Consider the following 23,766-nt stretch of genomic DNA (forward strand, 5'->3'; position numbering starts at 1 on the left):
ATATGCTGCTCAATGCATGCTGTCTTTTACTTTAACTTATGCAAAAACATACAGATCAGAAAATTAAAAAAAAAAGGCCCTTGTTGCAGTGGAGTAGTCCTGAGATTCTGACAAAAAGGTTTCTGGGTTCCTTCAAGCACAGCTAATATGCTTAAAACTACATGATGTAAGATTTTGTAATGGGATAGAAAATGGTATTGTAAGCTACTTTGGGAAAAGACGTAATAGTGTGGATGATACAGAGCTCATCCTACACTGTGTGCTTTATCTCATGGCTGGAAGTGTACACAGAAATAGATAGAATGGGCTTTGGTCCAAACCATACAATGCACACTAAGGAATATGCCTAAATAATCATGGCACCAGTGCTGTAGTACCATTCCCTTTACTGTCATAGTATCAAGTTCTGGAAAAAGCTCCAGTAATATCAAGTCCTGATTGGTCAATATTACAGATGAATTAGAGAATAAAATATATATGTTCTATGTTCATCAGTTTGCCTGTTAACAAGCCCTGGATTAAAAGAAATAAATAATAAAAATATATTGGGTAGATATTTACCTTGTGAATTGTTTCACTGATTATTAGCAAGATCTTTTTAATATATATTTATGTATGCACATACAGTACTGCTCTTATATAACACAGAGTATTTTGCTAATAGCCCTATACTAATAAGCAGTTCCTCCAAGCCGAGTCTTTCACAATGACGTGGCTCCAGGTGCCCATTCATGGCTTTCTATTTGCTCCAAGATTAGTGGACTTTCAGGGTTAAAGTTCAGACAAATTTGGGGTGGCGCAAACTCAGAGGAGATAGATTACTTTCTCTTACATTCATGTAAACTTGCAAGTTGGATTTTATTCGAGTCTAATGTGAACATGAATTAAATGTGCTCATTGACGATTATCATCTATCATTCACTAGCTTCCCAACATATTAGATAACAAATACATAATTGGCTGATCAGAGACTAAAGAAAACTTCAGCAGTTCTGAATCCTTTGATCATGGAGTAACATTGGATTGTTTTGGTCTCTCACTCCCATTTGTTTTGTCTCACTCTGTTCCTGCGGTTTGTCTCAGTCACCGAGTAGCCTTTCATGCCTGAAGTTGGTGCATTATGGTTCCAAATTTTCTACCAAATCCAGACTAACCTGATACTGAACATGAATGAAAATTATAGGCACATACAGTAAGTGTGTCATGCTATAAAGCACCTTTTTTTTCCTTACAAAAGTATCATATTTACATGAACTATAAATAAACTCTATAAATCAGACATGACCAAAGGGCATCATGGAGATTAAGGTAGCAACCACTATGAACTTGTGTAGATCATTTTCATATTCTCGTGTTGAACATATAATATACAGAGTACATATGCAGTGTTATGATTGTGAGTTGTGTATTTCTATCTTATATTTATTTTTAATTGAATGTGCAGCTGTGTGTGTGTGTGTGTGTGTGTGTGTGTGTGTGTGTGTGCGTGCGTGCGTGCGTGCGTGCGTGCGTGCGTGCGTGCGTTCTGGTGTCCAGTTATGGAACTACTGGACAATATATAAGCATATAGACAACTCTCTTTCATATACTGTAAAGGTAACTATGTCGTACTGTACATAGCTCAGCACACACAAAGGTGACTGATTGGTTCATTGATGAACTGGATAATAGCAGATGAATACCGTGTGAATGATGCAAAGTGTATGTATGGTGGTGAATGATATGAGAGCATGTGTATAATATCCTCCTGTCAGTGCATGCACTTGTAGGGCACATTCCCAGGCTAGGCGTAGGGATTCTCTCTCCCACTGTTTCCCACACCCTGCTCACAGGAGGGCCTTTGTTAATGGTTTAAGAAGTGTTTCAAATCAGAAGTCCACAATGAGGCCTTCTTCACCCACAGCCTCAAACCCCCTCTGCACCATCTAACCCGATCTCCACTGTGTGAATGTTTGTTGAATTTCATAATTATACAATGATAAGAAAAACTGCTACCACTAATCTCACCCCTCATACTAACATCAGGAATCTGAATCTTTGGCAGATTCTTAGCTGTAATATAACTAGAGCTCTACAGAATGGTGACCTAGACTAAAGGCTCTATAATAATAATAATAATAATAATAATAATAATAATAATAATAATAATAATAATCCATCATACTCAACAGTTTCCATGCATTTCTATGACACTTGAGGAATTGTGTCTGTCTGTCTGTACTGGTTACCAGCAGGAGACAGTCAGTACCTTCCCATGATCTGCATTCTTCTCCTGCAGGCTGTGGGCTTGACCTGAACAACACACAAATGCCCTCAGTCCTCTCAAGTATTATACAGACACACCCATGCAACCACACATGCCTGTTCTAATATGAACAAATACACTCGTGCAAATCTAGTCCTGAAAGCAGATTGTTTGTGTGGGTGAGTATGATTTCTAGGATGGTTAGATTTGCTTTGGAGCAACAGGATGCTCCACATGAATTATAGCCACAGGCAGAGAAAATGGAATGTAGTGGTGGGTGTGTGTGTGTGTGTGTGTGTGTGTGTGTGTGTGTGTGTGTGTGTATACTTTTGGATGAAAAGGTTATGTAGTCCATGGCCTGGGTGCAATCCTTAATGCCTCATATCGGAAAGATCAGGCAGATCCACCAATCATAACATTTAACTTTTTACATGGGTGTGGAGACACAGCAAGAGTTTGAAGGATTGAGACAGCAACGAAAGGAGAAAGAGAAGAGCAAAACACAACAGGTGAAGAATCTTAGTAATGTACTCAAGAGATTACTAAGATTACTCAAGAAATGGAAAAAGTGAAAAAGTTTGCAAAAAACAAAACAAAAACAACAACAACAAAAACAGCGAGAGTGAGAGCCAAATATAGAACATTGTGTAGGGCACTTTAAAGTAAAATGTCACATTCGTAGGTTTAATATTGCAGTACGTTTTCAGTATTTGCCAGGCAGTGAATCTGAACTACGTTATAGCTCCATGTACTAACTCCTCATCAATTGCATGTAAATAAACTGTATATTCAGCTAGCATGTATTAAATAGCATGGACATTGTTGTGGACACGTTTTTGTTAGTAATCCTTCAATTAGTCACACAAAATACTGTACATCTTCCTTAATAATCCAGTTAGAATATTAGATTGACCTGATACAGTAAGTGATTAAATATTTTGGGTTAAGCCATGGATTGTAGCATAGCTGAGCATAGCTTTTGCTAGCCCATTTCAGCAACCCCTTGACAGGGAAAATAACTAATGTAGATAGATATATTGTAGCTTTACATCACTCATTTTTTTTAGGAAACTATGATAAATCTGTGGTTAGGGACAGAAATGTTGCTTCTTTTTATATTATTATTTTCTTATTATACTATTTATTGATCAGTTCAATTAAATCCTTCCAAACTCTTGATAGCACTACAAAACATACTGTACTCACTGAGGCTTGCCATCAATTTGACATGTTGGAAATAGCTAATCCTGACGTTCTGTATTAAAAGCATCAGAACTTTATTCAGTTTCTTTACTTATTATTTACTGCCTTGTTTCCTTTCTCCTTCCACTTATTTTCATTCTTTTGGATAATCTATGTTCAGGCGAGGAACAGATGTAATGCATTATATTATTTAACACAGATACATTCAAATATCCATTTGCTGCTAGATATGGGACTCCAACTGAAAGAGAAGCTGAGAGGAGAGAGATATATACACAAACTGAGGAATGGTGACTTGTAAAAGCACCAAACAATAGTTGGAAGATGAAATAAATAAACCAGAGAGAGACAACGAGAGAGGCCAGGATGGATGGGCTGGATTGGTTTTCTGGAGCACTCCCTCTGGGAAGATCAGAGAGACAGGAACTGGCAGTGAGCAGGGAGTCTCTGTGTGATCAAGCATCTTAGGCCCAATTCCAGTATGTACTTCTGCTCTGAAGATGTCTTCTATACTCAAATCAGCTGCTTTTTAAGAGCTGATCCATCAACAATGTTCCCTTCACACTGCTTGACCTACTAATTCCTGCAGTCCACCTTTGCACTGATATGTTCTGGAGTCACATATTTAAAAATCATGGGCATCAATATCCCAAATTAACCTTAAATACTCTCAGGGGAAATTTTCATTTTTTATTTTATTATTATTGAATCTCATTTTAATGATTCTGAATTTATATCAAATTTAAACATATGAATATCAGGCTAATGTACTTTCTATCTATTTTATTTCTGATTTTTTTTTTTTTTTTTTTGTAGTCATTTTTTTGTTTCAGGTCAGAAAATGTATGCATTATTTCATAATTTTCTATGATGTCATGATTTTTATATTTTATTATTATTGTTTTTTTTTTTTTTTTAGCAAATAATGCTGCCTTGGTGTAAAAAAAAATCATAAGATTATTTACCCACTAGACAAAGGAGGAGAAAGAGTGAGGTGAAGTTTAGGAGAGTCATACTGAGAAGATGTTTGCATTCTTTGGCTAATACCAGTTAGGCTAAGGATAGGTTGGGAGGAATGTTTTGTGCTCAGACTGTGCAGACAATCCCAGAGTTTCATTTTGCTTGTAACCCTGCATTTATTTGTACTTTCTACATTAATTACGGCTTTACACTTGGATCGTACTTAACTTGGAAATGTTGATGCTAACTTTTTACGGCCATTCTGAATTCATCTGTCCAGCCAACCATGATGAACAACAGTGGAGAGAAAGGAACAGTTCTGTACTGACAGAGTATCGAAAGATTTTATTGAAATAAGGATAGTTGGTACAGTATGGTGAGTAAATGTATGATGCTGGTCTCTCAAGTATCACGCATTGAGAGAGACAGTCACACATTTGGATCTTTTGTCACGCTCTCCCGCCACGCAAGCGCGTCTCTCCTGGAGCTCTTAGTCGAGCCTGACACTTATCAGCCAATCAAAAAAAGAGGCTGCACTATAGCGGATCAAAAAATAGCACTATCTGGGTAAGATTTAATGCAACAACCAATGGAAAAAAATACAAAATAAAACATTCATTACAGAGAGTATTTTCGATGGTCGTTTCGAACAAAACCTGAACACGAAACAGCTTGTCTCTGGACGGGACATTGTCCTCAATCATGACACTAAAAATGGCTGGGCTTGTGCCGAACTGTTTTATATGGGAGCGACATTACAAATGATAAAGTAGTCCAAAAAGGCAACAAACACTTACAATAAACAACACCAATCATAATCTCTCTCTTTCTCTCTCTCTCTTACACACACACACACACACACACACACACACACACACACACACACACACACACACACACACACACACACACACACACACACACACACACACACACAAACACATACAAATTTATAAATGGAAATTAAACAAATACTTTGTATTTGGTTAAATTGCGGTCATTGATCCTTACCAAACACAACAATCCCCCATTATGGTTTTTCATGTCATGCTTGCCTGTCTTCAAAACTTGAGAGCCCTGATGAAAAGAGTGCTCTGAAATGTGATATTATTGGGTTGAAACACAAGATTAAATCACCTCACTTAATCTGTTCTGATGCTCTAGCTGTAAATTACATGCTTGCCTGGTCTTGCATGTGTGAGTCATCTTGCTCTTTTCACATATTATTTCTCAGTTATTGCTCTTAGCTTTTCCACAGAACCTCAACCTGACACACGTTGAAACATATTAACATCTTAGTGTTTAGATGTTGTCTGTGTTGGTCTCTAGATCATTTTTATTGTTGAATGGCTACTATTAGGCAGAGTTAATGATAGGCGTTAATGATAGGAGGCCAGTTATGAGGAGTTAATGATAGAAGGCCAGACGTGACTGTCAGGTAATGCCATACATTTTGCGGTACATGGTTTCAAATTCCAGGACACACAAACAGATACACTGGGAACACATGACTTGGCAACTTGCAGCGCACATGGAGAATCTCACACCTTGTCTCCTAGTTATCTTGCTCCCTCAGTTTCTTCATCTAAGATTCACGCTGTGGGTCTTCTGTACTGACCAGTCAGCATTTTAATAGCAGTCTGATCCTGTGTCAGTGCTAAAATAGAAGACGAGAATGTGGGGGAGGTTGTGATAATAATGTAATACTGGAAGTCAGTACAGGAGCCAAAGATAATGATGTTCAGTTCAATTCAAATGAGCTGAGCTCATGTGTCGATATCCACTGTTTTGAAATGTCTTTGAGTGATCAGCTTCTTCAGTTTCCCTGATCTCAGCGACTTCTGTTTCTAACTAAAAGTCATGCTACTGTATGAGGTATTAACTTAAATATGGATGGAATCAGACCAGTGGATGTTGACCTTGACTATGAGTCTTTAGGTATATCTCTGTCAGCACAACATTTATTCTTAGTTGAAATGGATGTTGTGGGTCATACAGTATTTGTTGTGATATTGGGCAGAAAACCTTTAACCTGAGCCATGCACTATACTCTAAGACAAGCATAATTCTGTGAAAAAAAAATTAAACAACTATTTAAACACATACAATGGTGTGAAAATAGGCAAAGTGTTTGCCTCCTTCCTGTTTTTAATTTTTTTGCACGTTTGTCACACTTTACTTTTTCAGATCATCAAACAAATTGAAATATTAGTCAAACAAAACATGCAGTTTTTAAATGAAGGTTTTTATTATTAACTGAAAACAAAATCCAAACCTACATGACCCTGTGTGAAAAAGTGTTTGCCCCCTAAACCTAATAACTGGTTGGACCACCCTTAGCAGCAAGAACTGCTACACTTTACTGAACTATACTACAGTATACACTACACTACACTATACTACACTATAAGCGATAACTTGCAATGAGTCTGTAACAGCGCTGTGGAGGAATTTTCATCCACTCATCTGTTGTAATTCAATGACATTTGAGGGTTATCAAGCATGAACCGCCTTTTTAAGGTCATGCCACAGAATCCCAGAAGGATTCAGGTCAGGACTTTGACTAGGTCACTCCAAAGTCTTCATTTTGTTTTGCTTCAGCCATTCAGAAGGTTCCATTTATCACAGCAAGTCTTCCAGGTCCTGAAGCAGCAAAACAGCCCCAGACCATCACACTACCACCACCATATTTTACTGTTGGTATGATGTTCTTTTTTTGAAATGCCATTTTTCCCAGTCTTTTTCTTATGGTGGAGTCATGAGGACTGACCTTAACTGAGGCAAGTCAGGCCTGCAATTCTTTGCATGTTGTTGTGGGGTCTTTTGTGACATCTTGGATGAGTTGTCACTGCGCTCTTGGGGTAATTTTGGTTGGCCAGCCACTCCTGGGAAGGTTCACCACTGTTCCATATTTTTGCCATTTGTGCATAATGTTTCTCACTGTGATTCGCTGGCTACCAAAGCTTTATAAATGGCTTTTTTAACCTTTTCCGTACCGATAGATCTCAATAACTTTCTTTCTTATTTGTTCCTGAATATCATTGTATCTCTGCATAATGTGTGGATCTTTTGGTCTACTTCACTTTGTTAGTCAGGTCTTATTTAAGTAATTTCTTGATTGCGAACGTGTTGCAGTAATCAGGCCTAGATGTGGCTAGAGAAATTTAACCCAGGTGTGATAAACCACAATTAAGTTATGTTGTTACAGGGGGGGCAAACATTTTTTCACACAGGGGCATGTGGGTTTGGATTTTGTTTTCCCTGAATCCTAAAAACCTTCATTTCAAAACTGCAGGTTGTGTTTACTTGTGTTATATTTGATTAATATTTACAATTGTTTGATTATCTGTGACAAACGTGCAAAAAAAAAAAGAAAAAATCAGGAATGGGGCCAACACTTTTTCACACCACTGTATATGTATGTGCAGCAATTCAGAGTGTTAAATATTGCTTTTATGAAGCTTTATCAAATCTGCTCCTCATTATTTGATGTATTGGTTGCCAGAGGGAATGCGGTTGTACATATGTGCCAGAAACTTTTTTTTTTTTCATGCATCCCCACCTAGCCTGTGAGCAATCAGTGTGTGTTTCCCACACGCCATTAATGTTATGATACCCAGACAAGTGTATTGAACTGAAAGGTTATTGTTAATTTTCAGTGTTGCTGCAAATTTAATAATACATGCAGAAACATTGAAAGGATTGAAAATCTTAACTATTTTATAGGGCACTAGTCCTCACATTTTTGTGGACGAGATTTGTCATAAAATATATTCTTGTCAAAGCTTCCTTGTACACAAAGAATTTTCAGGGTTAAGAATAACATGCTTCAATGGCCATCTTATTGTTTACATATTTGTGTAGTTTTAGTATACTCTATACTGTATAAAATGCATACCTGACCTTCTCCCTGAATTTTGCTAAATATTCCTAGCTTGACTTGTGAATGTGAAATGTATTACTGAGGCAACTGCGAGCTTTTGATTTATTCCAGTTATAACAAATGCAAACACATTCATTTTAACATATTTAGCTATCTTTAAGGAATGCTTAAGGGCCGGTGTAAGGGGATAAAACAGCAACGTTTAAGGGATTTCAACCAATTTGTGAATTGTTTGTATATGCATGTAAAAGCAAAACTATCCAAGGGTTAAATTGGGATTTAGGATGTGGGAGGCTATTAATTCTTTTATGGTTTCCAACAATGTTGGTAAGTATGCTATTATTACTAAAAGATTAAGCTGTGGGGATGTGCTAACTTAGCTAAGGTGTTGGACTACTGTTCGAAAGGTTGTGAGTTCAAATGCCAGCTGCCACTGTTGGGCTCCTGAGCCTGGCCTTTATACCTCCATTGCTCAGTCATATTAATTGTGATAAAATGTAAGTTGCTAAATGTAAAATGTTATAGAATAATGTTTTTATAATGAATCTGTTGTAGAGTTCATTAAGTAAGCTTTCAGGGTCCCTGATTTGATCTGTATAGAGTTTCTTTGCATGTTGCCCCATGACTGTGTGGGTTTCTTCTGGGTTATTTGGTTTCCTCTTACCTCCAATGGATATAATTAATTTGATTGGTGGCCCTGGGTGTGAGTCATTTTGTATGTGTGTTATATTCCACTGGAATAAAGGTGCAGGGTTGCTGGGTTGACTCTTCATTTATTGAAAAAAGATAAAGCAGTCTTTTCCAATGTGAGCCATCTCATTTGCCCTTTACATTTCTCTCCCATTCCGACATAATACAGAAAGGGTGAATGAAAAAGGAAAAACATTCTAGAAATGAAAGAAATGAACGACCAGCATACCTGTTAAAAGATAAAAACAGTCTTTCACAATGTAAACATTCTTATTCGCCCTTTACATTTCTGAAATATTATGTGCAATACAATCAGCACATGAAAGACAGGAAATGAACAAGGAGTACACAGTCAGAAAATTTAATGCACACATATAGACAAGCATATTACATTAAAAAAGTGCACTTTCCCTCCATAGTGAACTGTGAAAGTGAAAGTGACATGACATATGAAAACCTACCCAGACATTTTTGAAAGAATTTTCCAAACACCATCAGCTGTGGTGACATAATTTATGTCTGGAATGTCTCATAACACAACCATGTTAACTAAAATGTACATCACATGACTTGGGTGCAATATCATATAACATTAATAACATCAAATTTGGCTGCTTTTTTAAATACATTTTATTTTAAGTTATTTTCAAGCTTGATATTTACTCTATTGGCAAATGTTTTTTTTATTTTAAATGGTCTTATGTGACATGATAATCTTATAATAAGAAATTTCCTTTGTTAAAGATATCCTATAATATTATTTCAATACCAAACCAGAAATACAGGAATCATAATCGTTGGGCACCTGGTTGTTTAATTATTTTTTGAGATTATATTTTGTTTGTCATGTACTATCAGCCTTCAATGATAAGGGGAACTGAGCTACCATTGTTCCATTCAAAGGGCTCACCAAGTTTTAATCCCCTATGCACTTCCATGAATTACTTTGTGAATTATTGTGTGAATCCAACTGGTACTGTCATGTCAATACTCTAAACAGATTGCCAAAAGACAAAAACATCAATGAATAGACTGCATATACTCATTATCTTAACAATTAGTCGTGTAGAGAACCCATTCTCTACCTATTTTTCAACAAAAGTGACAGACAGACTTTGTCACTTTTAATATCTGGTAATATCTGGATTTTTGTTACCATTCAAGTTTGCCTTCTACATTCACATAAAACAGGTGGATGGAAAACCCCACTTGTGGCATGTTGTGTGTACTTTTCACGGTGTGATGCTGCCATCACAGGACTGAATTACTCTTCATGCTATTTGTGGCTGTGCATTCATTACTTACAGTTGGCCTTTAGTAGTGTCGTGCCAAATTTCACTCCTGGTAAGTGTGTCACCTGTTAGTTAAGTGACCCGGAGAGGCCATATGTTGTCTGATGTTCTCTATTGTATGAGGCCACAAAATTGTTTCAAAATTTTCAAAGTCAAATCTTAATGCAAAGTACTGGGATAATCAGGAAGTTTTTTGTTTTATTTAACCCAGATTTTCTATATAAAATCTATGTACATACTATATATTGACTCGTAATTTCTGACACAATAACTTGTTTCTTAATAGACCGTTCCGAAGACTTGGATATGACATTCTCTGTGTTTGTGTGTGTGTGCATGTGTGTGGTAGAGTCTGGCCTCCAGACTGCCTCTCTTATAGCAGCTGACGTTCAAAACCCTTCTTACCCCATGTGCCTGCACATGTATGCCCTTGTGTGCATCTTTATGTATGTGATGAAAAGGCAGGGAAAGTATGTCTTTATGAGGGCAGTCATATTGTTCCTTTTAGAATCTACATGTGGCAGAGAGAGTGTGTGTTTGTACTCAAGTGTAGTAGAAGTATGTGTGTGGTCTAGTAAATGTGCATGTGTTGTTGGAATGAATGTAAAGCTGATGCAGGTGATGGATCATACAGTTTGACATCTATTGGGATTTATGATTTCTCAGCAAGTGCTGGTTGATGTAAGCTATTCTACTCTCCTGTGTCATCCTTAAGTGTGGGCAGTGTGTGTGTGTGTGTGTGTGTGTGTGTGTGTGTGTGTGTGTGTGTGTGTGTGTGTGTGTGTGTGTGTGTGTGTGTGTGTGTGTGTGTGTGTGTGTGTGTGTGTGTGTGTGTGTGTGTGTGTGTGTGTGTGTGTGTGTTCTGTTTTTAACCCCCTGCTAAGGCCAACCTCACCACACACATTCTTGCCCTTTCATACTGTTTATTTGCGAGTGATCCTTCTGTCTTTCTCACAGAGCCTTAATCTTGTACATGAGCTTGGACATTTAACATACTGTATATACTGTGTATGTGTAAACATTCAACTTATATTCCATAGTTTTGCAAATTTCAAATTAATATGTTTATAAATAATACAATTTTAATAAATAAATGTCATTTTTGAAGCTGTGGAAATATAACTATTTTAATTATTTTCAAAGATCATAAATTCTTCCACAAAGAAGACTTTTAATTTTAATTGTGTATACTTATGCCTTGCTCTCTAGCCTGGTTGGTGGTTTTGAGATTTTTCCCAGATTAGTCACACGTCAATTCCCACCCACCAGCCACCTTCCCATCATATGACAGCTACCAACCTGGAATGATGAAAACTAACACCCATGACTGCTTAAGGCAACTATGATTGAGACAATCCCTTCCAGTATGGGCAATGTTGCTCTTTAGTTCATGGCTACATACTGTTTTCTTGATACAGCCAACTTTTTTTTAGATTCTATCTCAGTTATTACAAAGTCTTATTAATATTATTCATGTATACATTATATGCTTATATAAGTACTATTCATGGATTTGTATGAATTTAAATTAGATTTCTTTTGACAGCATAAGAAATAACAAATGCTAACTTTTTTTACTTTTACCTAAAGAGGAATTAAATAATGAGTTACACATTTCAATGAGTCAATAAATTATTATTATTATTATTATTATTATTATTATTATTATTATTATTATTATTATTATTATTATTATTATTATGCAAATGTTTAAGTGCATAGATATGGCCTGTAACTGGTTATGTAGCCAATACTGCCACCTACTAGATGTATTTGGAAAAACAATCAAGCCCCACATTGTCCAACAGATGTATTTGGAGTAATTTGCAAATACACAACAAAACAACAATAATCTTGTTATTATTATATAACATGTTATGATCATTATTATTATTACTATTATTATTGGTATACGTAGTGTCAGGTCACTTCCATCTTTGATCTTTGATTCCCAGAACACCGCACGACCGACAGACATGGTACACATTCACTTTCAGTTCACTTGTACTTTCAAGGTCTTTCACCTTGATCTTGCCTAAAATTGTTTTTTTGAATTTTTAAAGTTAAAACTGAGTTAAAATTGAGGTTCTTTAAAATGTGTAATTGCACTTCCATTTGTCTAAGCCTTTTGAATGTGACAAGTAGTATTAGTATTAGTATTAGTAGTAGTATTAGTGGTATTAGTAATAGTATTAGTAGTATTATTAGTAGTATTAGTAATATAAGTCTCTTTAATTCTCTTGTATAAGGAAGTGAATCCTCCATTATAAGTCTAAGGTACTGTGCATGAATACTGGTTCACTGGTCACAGTCCAAAAATATGTCTAAAAAAATTAGTCTAAAACTCTGTTGGAAGCACACATATTTTTATTTTGAATTTTTGCTCAATTTCACTTTGACTCATTTATTGGACCATAGCAAAAAGTGTCCTTTTATTATAAATTCATTACATTGCCTGATTTTTGTATGAAACGACAGAAATAGGACAAAAAAGATACCATTGTGTCATTTTCAAAATATGTAGAATTGACAATGTACAGTACTTTTTCATTCAACAATGCATTACATGCAAGGAATAAAATATAGCACATTGAAATTAAATTTCACATTTCTGTACTACAGCAAGATGAAGTATTTTATTCCAGAGTGACACCATACACCTGGCTAATAATTATAGTGGAGCTCTCTCAGGCTTTTTAACTCTGATTTGATGGCTTGCATCTGGTTTTAAGTCCTATGTGTATAAAACACATTTACATTCACACCGTGTAGCACCAAGAGAGTACCACAGTAGCACATTGAAGCAGTTAATAAATACAGCAGATGCAAACTCTAATGAGTCCACAGTTGGTTCCAGACATACATGATGTAATATTGATAAAAAGATTAAAACAAATGGCAGAAGTGGACAGTTTATAATACCAGATACCATTATTGACACAGCAAACAAAATACACCTGCAAAATGACATTTAAACATAAATGATGTAACTGTCCCAATATCTGACATCATGGATGCTGTGCGTGGTGCAAAATGATTATAATACAGAAAGAGTTTTTCTTTATTTAGTTGACACATGTCCCAGCTTGCCCATGGAGTCCAACATAATTTGTTCCAAATAACAAGCTACTAATGGATTTTAGCCGATTTGTTAATTCATACACCAAGGTGCAAATGTGGCCTCAACACATAAAGCACAGATTGCCGCGTGCGCGTGTGTGTGTGTGTGTGTGTGTGTATGTGTGTGTACTACTGGGCAAGCTGATTTGTTTATGTCGATATATATATATATATATATATATACATCACGAAATCATAGACATGACTGTGCATGTAAGTGTTACAGAAGATGTCATAGTAAACCATAAATAATATAAATACTTATATTAGTACATTTTAAAATTATCTAATCAGCCAGTATGGTAGCAGCACAATGCAAAATATATATATCAAAACCTTCAGATAATGTTCAGTATAACAACATACTTGATATAGTATGCAATCTTTGACTTTAAACATGGCATGGTTGTTGGAACATTCCCTAAGGCTTACATTAACATTATAATTTAAATGGAAAAAATCCTGTGGATGCTTTAACTTGTCAAATCAAATCAAATCAAATTTTATTTGTCACATAAACATACATACAGAGTACGACATGCATTGAAATGCTTTTTACGTCTGTCCGGTAATCAAGTATAAAAAGGAATGGATAAAAATTAAACCAAAGGAGGTAGTTCTTGTGCTGCAAATCATAATAAACCTATTCTGCAATCTGTTTGTGGGTGGTGAACACTCATCTACAAACATGGAGTATCGTCTGTGGCATAAACATAGTAATATAGTGACCTGGTCAGTCAGAATCTCTTGGATATCTACCTGGATTAAAACAAAGCAATATCCTTTTGTGCTTGATAGTGGTCCATCCAGTCCTGATGTGTATTGCCTTGTATCACACTGGTCAGTGCTGGAATACTGAATACAGCTGTGTCTGAAGTGGCCGCTGCTGGGTGGCAGGCTGGACTTCCCCCAATAGCAAGAGTAAATGTTGCAGAGGCCACAGGGGGGCTTCCATGCTGGCCATGCTGATGTCTTCCCCAATTGCAGGTATCAGGGTGCAGAGGTACACTTGTGAGGCATACCGAATTTTACTCGTGTTTATTCAGTTTGAACTGTTCAGTGTACCTCCAAATACTCTTTAAAAGAAGCAACTCAACAGAAAAAGGATCATTGGACTAGTGGAATTTTTGTCTCTTTAAATGGTAACAGTAGTAACTGAAAGCACAAAGAAACCCTGGTTGTAATAAGACAGGTGAGAATCATCACACTGCTTGTTCAACCCAACCCATATTCATTGATTCTCCAACTGATGCTCCATCACATTCCTGGCTCCACACAATGGAAAATGGAAAGCTTTCACTTAGGACAAGATTTTTTCCTGGCTATTACAAATGAGAATTACACAACCATGGTCAAATACATAACATTTTGAACATTTTGAACAGAACAAAGTTATGCTGGGGAAGTCTTGAATTCAAATACAAAAACTGTCAGAGAGTTTAGTTTAACTTACTTTTCTTTTTTGCTGTTATTCGATTTACTCATTTTCTACAGGTTTTCCCTTTTTCCCCCTTTTCCAAAAATATGCTTGTGACTCTGAATTGGCCAAGGTGTGACTGAGTGTGTGATCTGAATGTATGTCAGGTCCATAATGCTATGTGATGAGTTGGTATTCTATACATTTCTTATCTTTTTTCTTGCTCTTTTACTCACTTTTTCAGCTATAAAGGTCGAGTGGTGGGCAATGGAGTTCTTGCTCAGAGACAGAATCCTGAAGTGAGGGTCAGAGGTCCAGATGCTATATTAGCAGCAGTCAAGGAGAGACTTCAACACTTCAACCAGGTGGGGATTTGCCTTGTTTATTGCCTTGATATTATTAATCATAAACATCTTTTTTTATACTTTTCTATCATAATTTGATATTGTTATTCCATACTTCCTGTTCTTATTATTTTGTTATGAATTAAAACGTGTATACTGTATTTGTCACACCGGGAGGAGGAAGACAGACCCATAGGCAGGATAGCTTCAAATAAACAGGGTTTAATATCGTAGATACTTGAAACAGGAACAAAGAAGAAAACGGATGAGGAAAAAATAACGTTTCACTGACGAATACACTGACGATGATCCCACCGTGCGGCGTTGCCGATCGCAGGGTGGGATCATCGTCAGTGTATTCGTCAGTGAAACGTTATTTTTTCCTCATCCGTTTAGACATAATTATTTTTCCCTCATCTGTTTAGACATAATTAACAATAAGTAACAGGTGTGTAGAGATGGGGAGGAGTAAACAAAGGCGGGGCAGACACATGACAGGGAACATATACATAACCAAAAGTCCGGGCTGGGTCCTAACAATAACCCCGTCGAGGCGCGGCTCCCGAATCCCGTCTTAACGACAATCCCGATGAGGTTCAGGAGGGGGGACCAAGGCACACAGCGAGGCACATGTGGGAGCAAGGCACACGGTGAGGCAGGTGGGGGGAGCAAGGCACACAGTGAGGCAGGTTGGGGGAGCAAGGCACATGGCGAGGAAGGTGGAGGGAGCAAGGCACATGGCGAGGAGGTGCAGCGACACCCACAGCCGAGCAGAAGAGCCGAGCGACGTCTACAACAGAGCAGAAGGGCCAAGCGATGTCCACAGCCAAGCTGAAGGGCCGAGCATAGGAAGGAGGGAGGGAGGGTGGGAAAGATCCTCCGCCATGGGCCTGCAACACCCCCTGCGAATGAAGTGAGGCGACGTCCTCCTCGTACGGAACTGGAAATGGAGCGACGTCCCCCACCGGAACAGGTGCGGGGTGCAGGGCACCAAAAAAAAAAAGGAAAAAACTGGGATGGTGACATCCTCCACGGAAAGGAAGTGAGAACACAAGATTCTCGGATGATCATGGGCTATGCATTCTCTGTTGGATGGAGTGTCCTCTCCAGAACACTAACAAAGACAGTAATGTGGCACATAACCATCCTTTTTTTTGTAGTTCCAATGAACTGCCCAAGATCACCATACATTGTTAACAACACAATCCCAAGCATGTGCAGTACCTTTAAGATCTCTGGCCAAATCTCTGCCACTACTCAAAACCCTACAGATTTCTAGTGCTGCCTCTAGAAGAGCAAAAAAGCAAAAGCATTTTCTCTATTAGCACCTCACTTTGGTTTTGTAAACCAAAATTATATATATATATAATTAACAATTAGGATTGTTTTGGATTGGATTATAGAATCAACACAATTATTGTTATATAATTAAAGTATTCTAAGCTTACACGCCATTGATATGTGCTATCGTATAAATACAAACATATAATGCTAAACAGTTTTGTTGACATTGTTTTAGAGGTGCCCAGATTTGTATCATTGCTTATTCTGTTACCTTTAGTATAAATAGTGTTAATTTGTGTTTAATTAGGAGATTCAGCAGCACATGCCAGGAATGGGACACAGGGATTCGTGGGATCTGGGCAGTGGTGAGGACAGCAGTGGGGAATGTGACGATGAGGATGGTTGCCAAGGTTCAGGGGAAGGTACAACTAAATCCTGTGAGTGATTATTTCATGATGCTTTAGCATTAATAGTTAATGCATGCTATTTTCTTATAACCTTTGATCCAGATATCACCTAATAACACAATCACAAAATAATGACCAGTCAATTTTTGACTCGAGATTTTACAGTATAAAACAATAAAATAAAATTAAATTAAATTAATTTAATTAAATACAGGAATCACATTTTATTATTATGAGCCTTGACAGCTTTTAGCTGAAGAAGCAAGTGGTAGCTAGTTAGACCTTTAAACAACACGTTTCAGAAATTAATGCAAATAATCCAACTTTAGGTTTACAGTTTATTTGCAATATATACCAACACTGCAGTCATCAAGTAACACTGACTGGCCCCAATATATCTAAGCTTAAAATGTCAGTCATGTTAATTCTTATTTTGGTGACTGGCAGTTGGTTATGAGTTTCTAACCCTTTGATAGGTCTAAGAATCATCATAATGAGAATCCAGATGGCACAAATAGCATCAATCTGAATATCTCAATGTTAAATATACTTTTATCTATGAAATCAAACTGATTTCATTTGCAAAGAAGTAATAGATTATAACTTTCTTTTTGTTTTATTGTTCTTTCTGATTTTCTTCTCTTGTCTGTCTCTCTTTCCTAGTTTCTTTCTGTCTTTCTTCATGAATTGTTAAAACCTCAGAAAACTGACAGATTTTTCACTTGTTTACTTTATTCTTCTTGTTCTTTGCTCATTATCAGTTGCACACTCCGTCCTCTCCCTTTTGTTTCTCTTGTTCACATTTATGGTCTCTCTTTATTTATCTAACAACCACATTCGATCCTATTCTCTTTCCAGCTACAACAGACTCTAGTGTTGACACTGAGGTGGTGGTGAAATCTCCTCCTCATAAGGCTCCTGTTGGACGCTTTACACCCAAACTCCACAATGCCGCTCATCTTGTTCTCCCCTCCTTCACCACTCTCATCCTCATCCTGGGACAGCAATGGACCTTGAACTAAAAGGTTGAAGATACACATGAATATAAATAAAAACACAAGATCTCCTTCAGCCTGGATGCTTATGTCTTGCTACAAAATGTCTTCCAAGACTGCTGCCTTTTTTCATGGCAGCAAAGAGCTAATATATACTTAAAATATTTTATCTTACACACATGCATATGATCAAGCATATCAATAGCCATAACTGCTTTTAAGCATATTCTCTCAGATTAAATGTCTTTTAAATATCACACATCTTAACCTTCCAACAGTCAGTGAAATGCATGACAAAAGCACTTCTCAAGCATTAATAGACGAAGACAACTGATCAGCAGGGAATGTTCACACACACACACACACACACACACACACACACACACACACACACACACACACACACACACACACACACACACACACACACACACACACACAGGAAGACAGAGAAAAATGAAATATTATTGCTATGCTTTATATAGTGTGTATATAGTCATGATTTCATATTGAATACACTTTTATTATGGAAATACAAAATCAAAATCCCAACTATTTTAACATAAACCAGTTCAGTGCACGAAGAAAAAACATTTTTTTTAACTATAATGAAATGACATTCAACAAAAATTCTTTATCTGTTAAATAATTTCAGATTATTATCTTAGATGGTTTAAATCTTTCAAAATTTACCCTTTAAAAGATGTCAGATTTACTTAAAGCAATAGAAACGTGCACATATATATCTCAAACATTTTTAGTAATACTGCAGAATCCAATCAATATTCATGTAATATGTCTCCATGTTGTATGTTCACATTTACTACCTAAGTTACAGCCAATCATAAAGGTCTTGTTTCCATTCACTCTAACTTTTTTTTTTTAAGTTTCAGATTCCTCAAGAGTCCTGATAGTAAGTAGAATTTTGACTGTAAATTCATAGTTGAATCTTCTCTTAACAAGTTCAAGCGCCACAAATTTTAATTGTACCACACTATAAAAGTGATTGTAATCATATTTCAAATTTGAATTTCACCTGTTAACCAGTTGCTGTGATGGAAACATGATTATTATTTTAAATTTATAACTAAGAAATGATGAGAGTATCAAACCTCACTTCAGTGTTTTCATCCTTTTCTATTTGCTTACAACATAGATTGTGCAATTTTGTAGCACACCTTTATGTATTTTTACGTAGCATTCGGACAGCAGGTCTAAGTTTCTAGGACTGGTAAGAAAATTACTTGTGCTTCACTTTTACCTTATCAGCATCAAATGCACAATGAACATTAGCATAGCATATGTATAAATGTATATATACGGTCATTTACTGTTTTGTCTGTGTATTGCTTTGGTTTTGTTTTTTTGTATTGTGAAAGGTGCGGTGAGAGACACGATGAATCCATTTTTAAAGGTTTGAAAGTTGTTGGGGTTTTTTTTATAACACACACACACACACACACACACACACACACACACACACACACACACACACACACACACACACACACACACACACACACATATATATAGTGCAGATCAACATGACTCATTAAAAGTATAAAAATCTTTTTTTTTGCCCACTTCCCACATTTCTGGAATGATTTTCATTTGACATTCCCTTGGCCTTGGACTCTCAGAGACTAAAAAACCTCCAACAGCCATTTAAACCTACAAACATGTAATAAATGCCCTTTGGTTGTACTAATTTTCACACATAAAAACTACTTACTAAGTCACATTGCAAGTGCAAAATGCATCGGTTTGCTCTGACGCCACCATTTATTTTTCACCTTTAGGATGAAACAGCCTTGCATATTGCATATTTATTAAGGTTTGTTGCCTTATTGGTAGATCATTACATAGTAATTGAACATGTTTGCACATGTTTTTTGCACAAGTAAATATTCTATAAATCAGTCCCTTACTGTTTTAACTACTGAACAGGAATGAAACAATGGATAAAGTGTCATGATACAGCATAGTGATGTTTTCATCTTTTACTGGTGAGAGAGAATACTTACTGTATAGAAAATACAGCATATTCCCAGAAGCAGTGCAATGTTTGTTACAATAATTATGTTACAGATGAACCTCAGACTTTTTTAAAGATTCCATTCAATTTAACTGTCTTTAAATGTCAATTACTTTCATTTTCTCAGTGACGACATGTCATCAGTATGTTCAATACAAATTACACAGCCTAAGCCAAAAGTGAAAACATGTTTACTTGGTTTTAAAATGAATTGAGAGTGATTTATTTAACGACATGGATGTACAAACATTAACCAAGTTAACTGTCAGTTAGCTGAATGTATGACAACTTACCTTTCTGAATGTAACATTTCTACATTATATGTTAATGCAAGTCAGCTACATGCTTATTTTAATTACTTTATGGTTTTGACTTAAAATACTGTTGTAAAAGTATGATGGAGACTTTTTAAAGCCTTATTTGCTTTTGCTTGTTTGAACAGGAGTTGTCATGTCAATGTGATTATTCTGGGGTCTTGCCATGAAGTCATTGTTTCTACAATTTCATTAATACATTGTTTTAAATAAATCTTTAAATTTCAGATGCGTGTTGTTATTTGCTTTGAGATCATTAATTGAGACAAATACTGAATTAATACTGACTTTTTTAAATTTAATTTGCTGAATTAATTTATACCGCTGGTTGTGATTGGTTCTATTGGTTGTATTTGGTTTGATATTCTGACTTTTGGTTCAAAAGTCAAAATAATGTACTTTTTGTTAACAGGAAATAATCAATGAAAATATATTTTTTTATTATTATATTATCTATGCTACCCATTTTTAGCATTTACCCTTAATTTATATATTTATTTAATAATGCAATATGTATTTAACAGTGCATGTGAAATCTAAAAACTGTTTAGAAATATTCCATAAAATGCTTAGTACAGATGTAGTAAAAAAGAGTGGAGAAATGGAGAAGTCTCTGGTTTCCTTTGGACCATTTGGAGTCTACAAGCTGGCATTCCAGTGTTATCTTTAACCAATATTGGCAAACCATTCAAAAGTGTGAAATCCCATAATTATGTAGTAATTATCCATAATTATTCATCTATAGACAAATGCACTTCCGTCACATTTATTGCATCATAAAAAAACTGAATAAAACCTGTCATCTTTTATCAGTCATGAAACAGGCACATGGGTTGAACTGAGACTATGTCAATGACAATTACACAGATAGATTATTGCTTTGAATCTATGCGTTTTATGCACACACACACACACACACACACACACACACACACACACACACACACACACACACACACACACACACACACACACACACACTATGTACAATAATATAATGTATATTGTGAGGAGTAATTAAGATGTTATATTATATAACCGCTAGATGGCAGTCAAAAAACACAAATAATGGAAAATTCCATGACATTGTACGCTCACAAATTTACTGGGTCATTCACACATACTAATATTGTAAAACTATTTCATATTCAACAATTTCAATATATTACAACAATGTTTACACTGTAAATTACACTGTAATACTTTTCACTCACAGTATCCTGAGCAGGTTATAAAATGTTAGGTTTTTCATATTCATTGTTCATTGCACACTCGTGAACATCACATGAACTTCCCCTCCAATCAATAATATACAGTATATATAATGGCAAATACTACATTACACTGTATTACATGTATAGTATACAGGAAAAAAGAAAAGCTAATGTTTTTGGGCTCAAAGAATATTTGAGGAGAATAAAAATGCATGTATGTGATACATTCACAGAGGAATAGATATTGTAATATGCAAATACAAATGATAATTTCTTCCTATAGGTAATTTGCAACTATTTCTTGTGTTTTTATAGTACTGAGTTAAATAATTGTATTCATGTGTAAATCAATTTCGGTAATTAACTGGCAGCAAGATTCACCCCATGTGCTGTAAAAGCCCCAAACAACAGTATTTTGCTGTAAACCTTTTTATCTAAGGTCATGGTGGCTTAGAGTTTAGCACATTTGCCTTACACCATGTGTTATGGGTTTGTTTCCTGCCTCCAGCCTGTTTTTGCAGAATTTGCAACAAGAGCTATAGTAAGTCTCCTGCAAATTCTCCAGTTTCATGGAATTGACTTGACAGGAAGTTTACAATAATTTGAATAACTCTTTGCATCTCAGAGATACATTGAACAATGGGGAATTTGGGTTTCTGAGTGAACAGAAATTTAAAAATGTTATTTTTTGAGAGATACAGTATAAGCAAAGGTTCCAGTGATTTGCCTTTGTAGATGTTTCCCAATAATGGGGCAGTGCACTACAGAAATGAACTACATCCCACTAGCAGCACCGTCATCAGGGAGTCAAACAGCATTGAAGGTATCATATAAAATAGTAAATATTGTGAAATCTACACCAGGGTACATATTTAATCTGATTCCCTGAGAACCGAACGAAAAACCAATACCCAGATCGGCACCCGCTGGAACATTTCTGCCCTGAGCCGGGAGTCCAGAGCAGAGCACCACTAGCCTTGAAAGACCAAGGACCCAGGAGTGGGGTCCAGGTCCAGGTTATAGAACATGAAATGGGTGTGCAAAGAGAACCAACCTGCCACAGCACATAAATCTTGGAGGGGAATGATCCTAGCCAGAGTGCTGGACAAGGTGAGTGAGCCATAATCCCTAGAGGTGAAATTACATAGCATGCATCGGAGCTATAATGTATATGTAACATAAATAAAGGCATTTCCTCTAAACAAAAAAATATCTTTATATTACACTAGCTGCAAATACTCGAACTGCAAATTAAACTGCATATTAACTTCACACGGGTGGCATTTAAATGTGATTTATCTGTCTGCCTCAGTATCTGACACCACTAATGATCTGAGTGGTGAAAAATGATTACTAGACAGAGAGTCATTTAGTATCTGTTTGATACAGTACATGCCCATAGTGTCAGCTACAAAGCCAGAAATACCAGTTAGATCTAAATATCACCTAGTGTGTGGGTGTGATTATGTAAGAGCCTGATCATGGCACTTTATATGCCAGGATGCCAGTGCCAACCATGACAGTACTGGCACGGAACCATTGTAGAATTTTATACTTGGATCCCCTGAAGGGTGTTACAACCACATTTGTGCCAAATAATGTTTCAAACTGTGGATTTTAGCTGATGATTTGGCAGTACAAGTACCAAGCAATCTAGTTTGTTGGAATCTTATATGCAAATGTGGCCTATAGACCCATAAAACACAAAACTAGAGAATGTGTCATTCTGGGAAAGCAGTTCTATATAAGCAATTAAATAATTAATGTAAAAAAAAAAAAAAAAAAAGAGTATATATATATATATATATATATATATATATATATATATATATATATATATATATATATATATATATATATACTGTATATATAAATTAATGTAAGGGAGCACATATTAACAATGATTTTAGTGCTGAAAACCAGCAGCCTAGCTTTGCTTGGAATGTGTTGAAGTGGTGTTGATGCCTTGTGGTGAAAGAAGTAATAAAGGCTGGATCACAAAATAATGATTTGCCTGTCAAATTCTGAAAGTGGTGAGTGTGTGTGTGTGTGTGTGTGTGTGTGTGTGTGTGTGTGTGTGTGTGTGTGTGTGTGTGTGTGTGTGTGTGTGTGTGTGTGTGTGTGTGTGTGTGAGTGTGAGTGTGAGTGTGTGTGTGCCCAAGGTGTCTAGGTATCAAGTAGCATGCCTCAAGATCTTTTTGTTTGTGTGTGTCTGTGAGCATGTGAGTTTGTCTACTGACTGATTTGTTCAAGTGGACTCTTTTTACTGCTCTCCTTTGGGCAATGATTCACAAAGTGTCTGTGTCCTCTTGCATGCATCTGTCTTTCACAATGTGACATCATCACTCCAGCTGTTCCATTAG

At 36.2% G+C, this 23,766-nt stretch overlaps 1 protein-coding gene across 2 annotated transcripts in view; it reads left to right on the plus strand.

Moving 5' to 3' along the window:
- Positions 1 to 20,416, plus strand: part of gpc5c (glypican 5c) — a 69,389-nt gene extending 48,973 nt beyond the window's left edge. For both annotated transcript variants that reach the window (XM_027143270.2, XM_027143269.2), the window contains 3 exons: positions 15,055 to 15,175; positions 16,746 to 16,875; positions 17,704 to 20,416. In XM_027143270.2, the coding sequence (XP_026999071.2) occupies positions 15,055 to 15,175; positions 16,746 to 16,875; positions 17,704 to 17,867 (415 nt within the window). In that variant the 3' untranslated portion in view covers positions 17,868 to 20,416. The remainder of the gene's footprint in view (positions 1 to 15,054; positions 15,176 to 16,745; positions 16,876 to 17,703) is intronic.
- The last annotated feature ends 3,350 nt before the right edge of the window (positions 20,417 to 23,766 follow it).

This window comes from Tachysurus fulvidraco, chromosome 22 (genome assembly GCF_022655615.1).
Source record: "Tachysurus fulvidraco isolate hzauxx_2018 chromosome 22, HZAU_PFXX_2.0, whole genome shotgun sequence".
Lineage (NCBI taxonomy): Eukaryota > Metazoa > Chordata > Actinopteri > Siluriformes > Bagridae > Tachysurus > Tachysurus fulvidraco.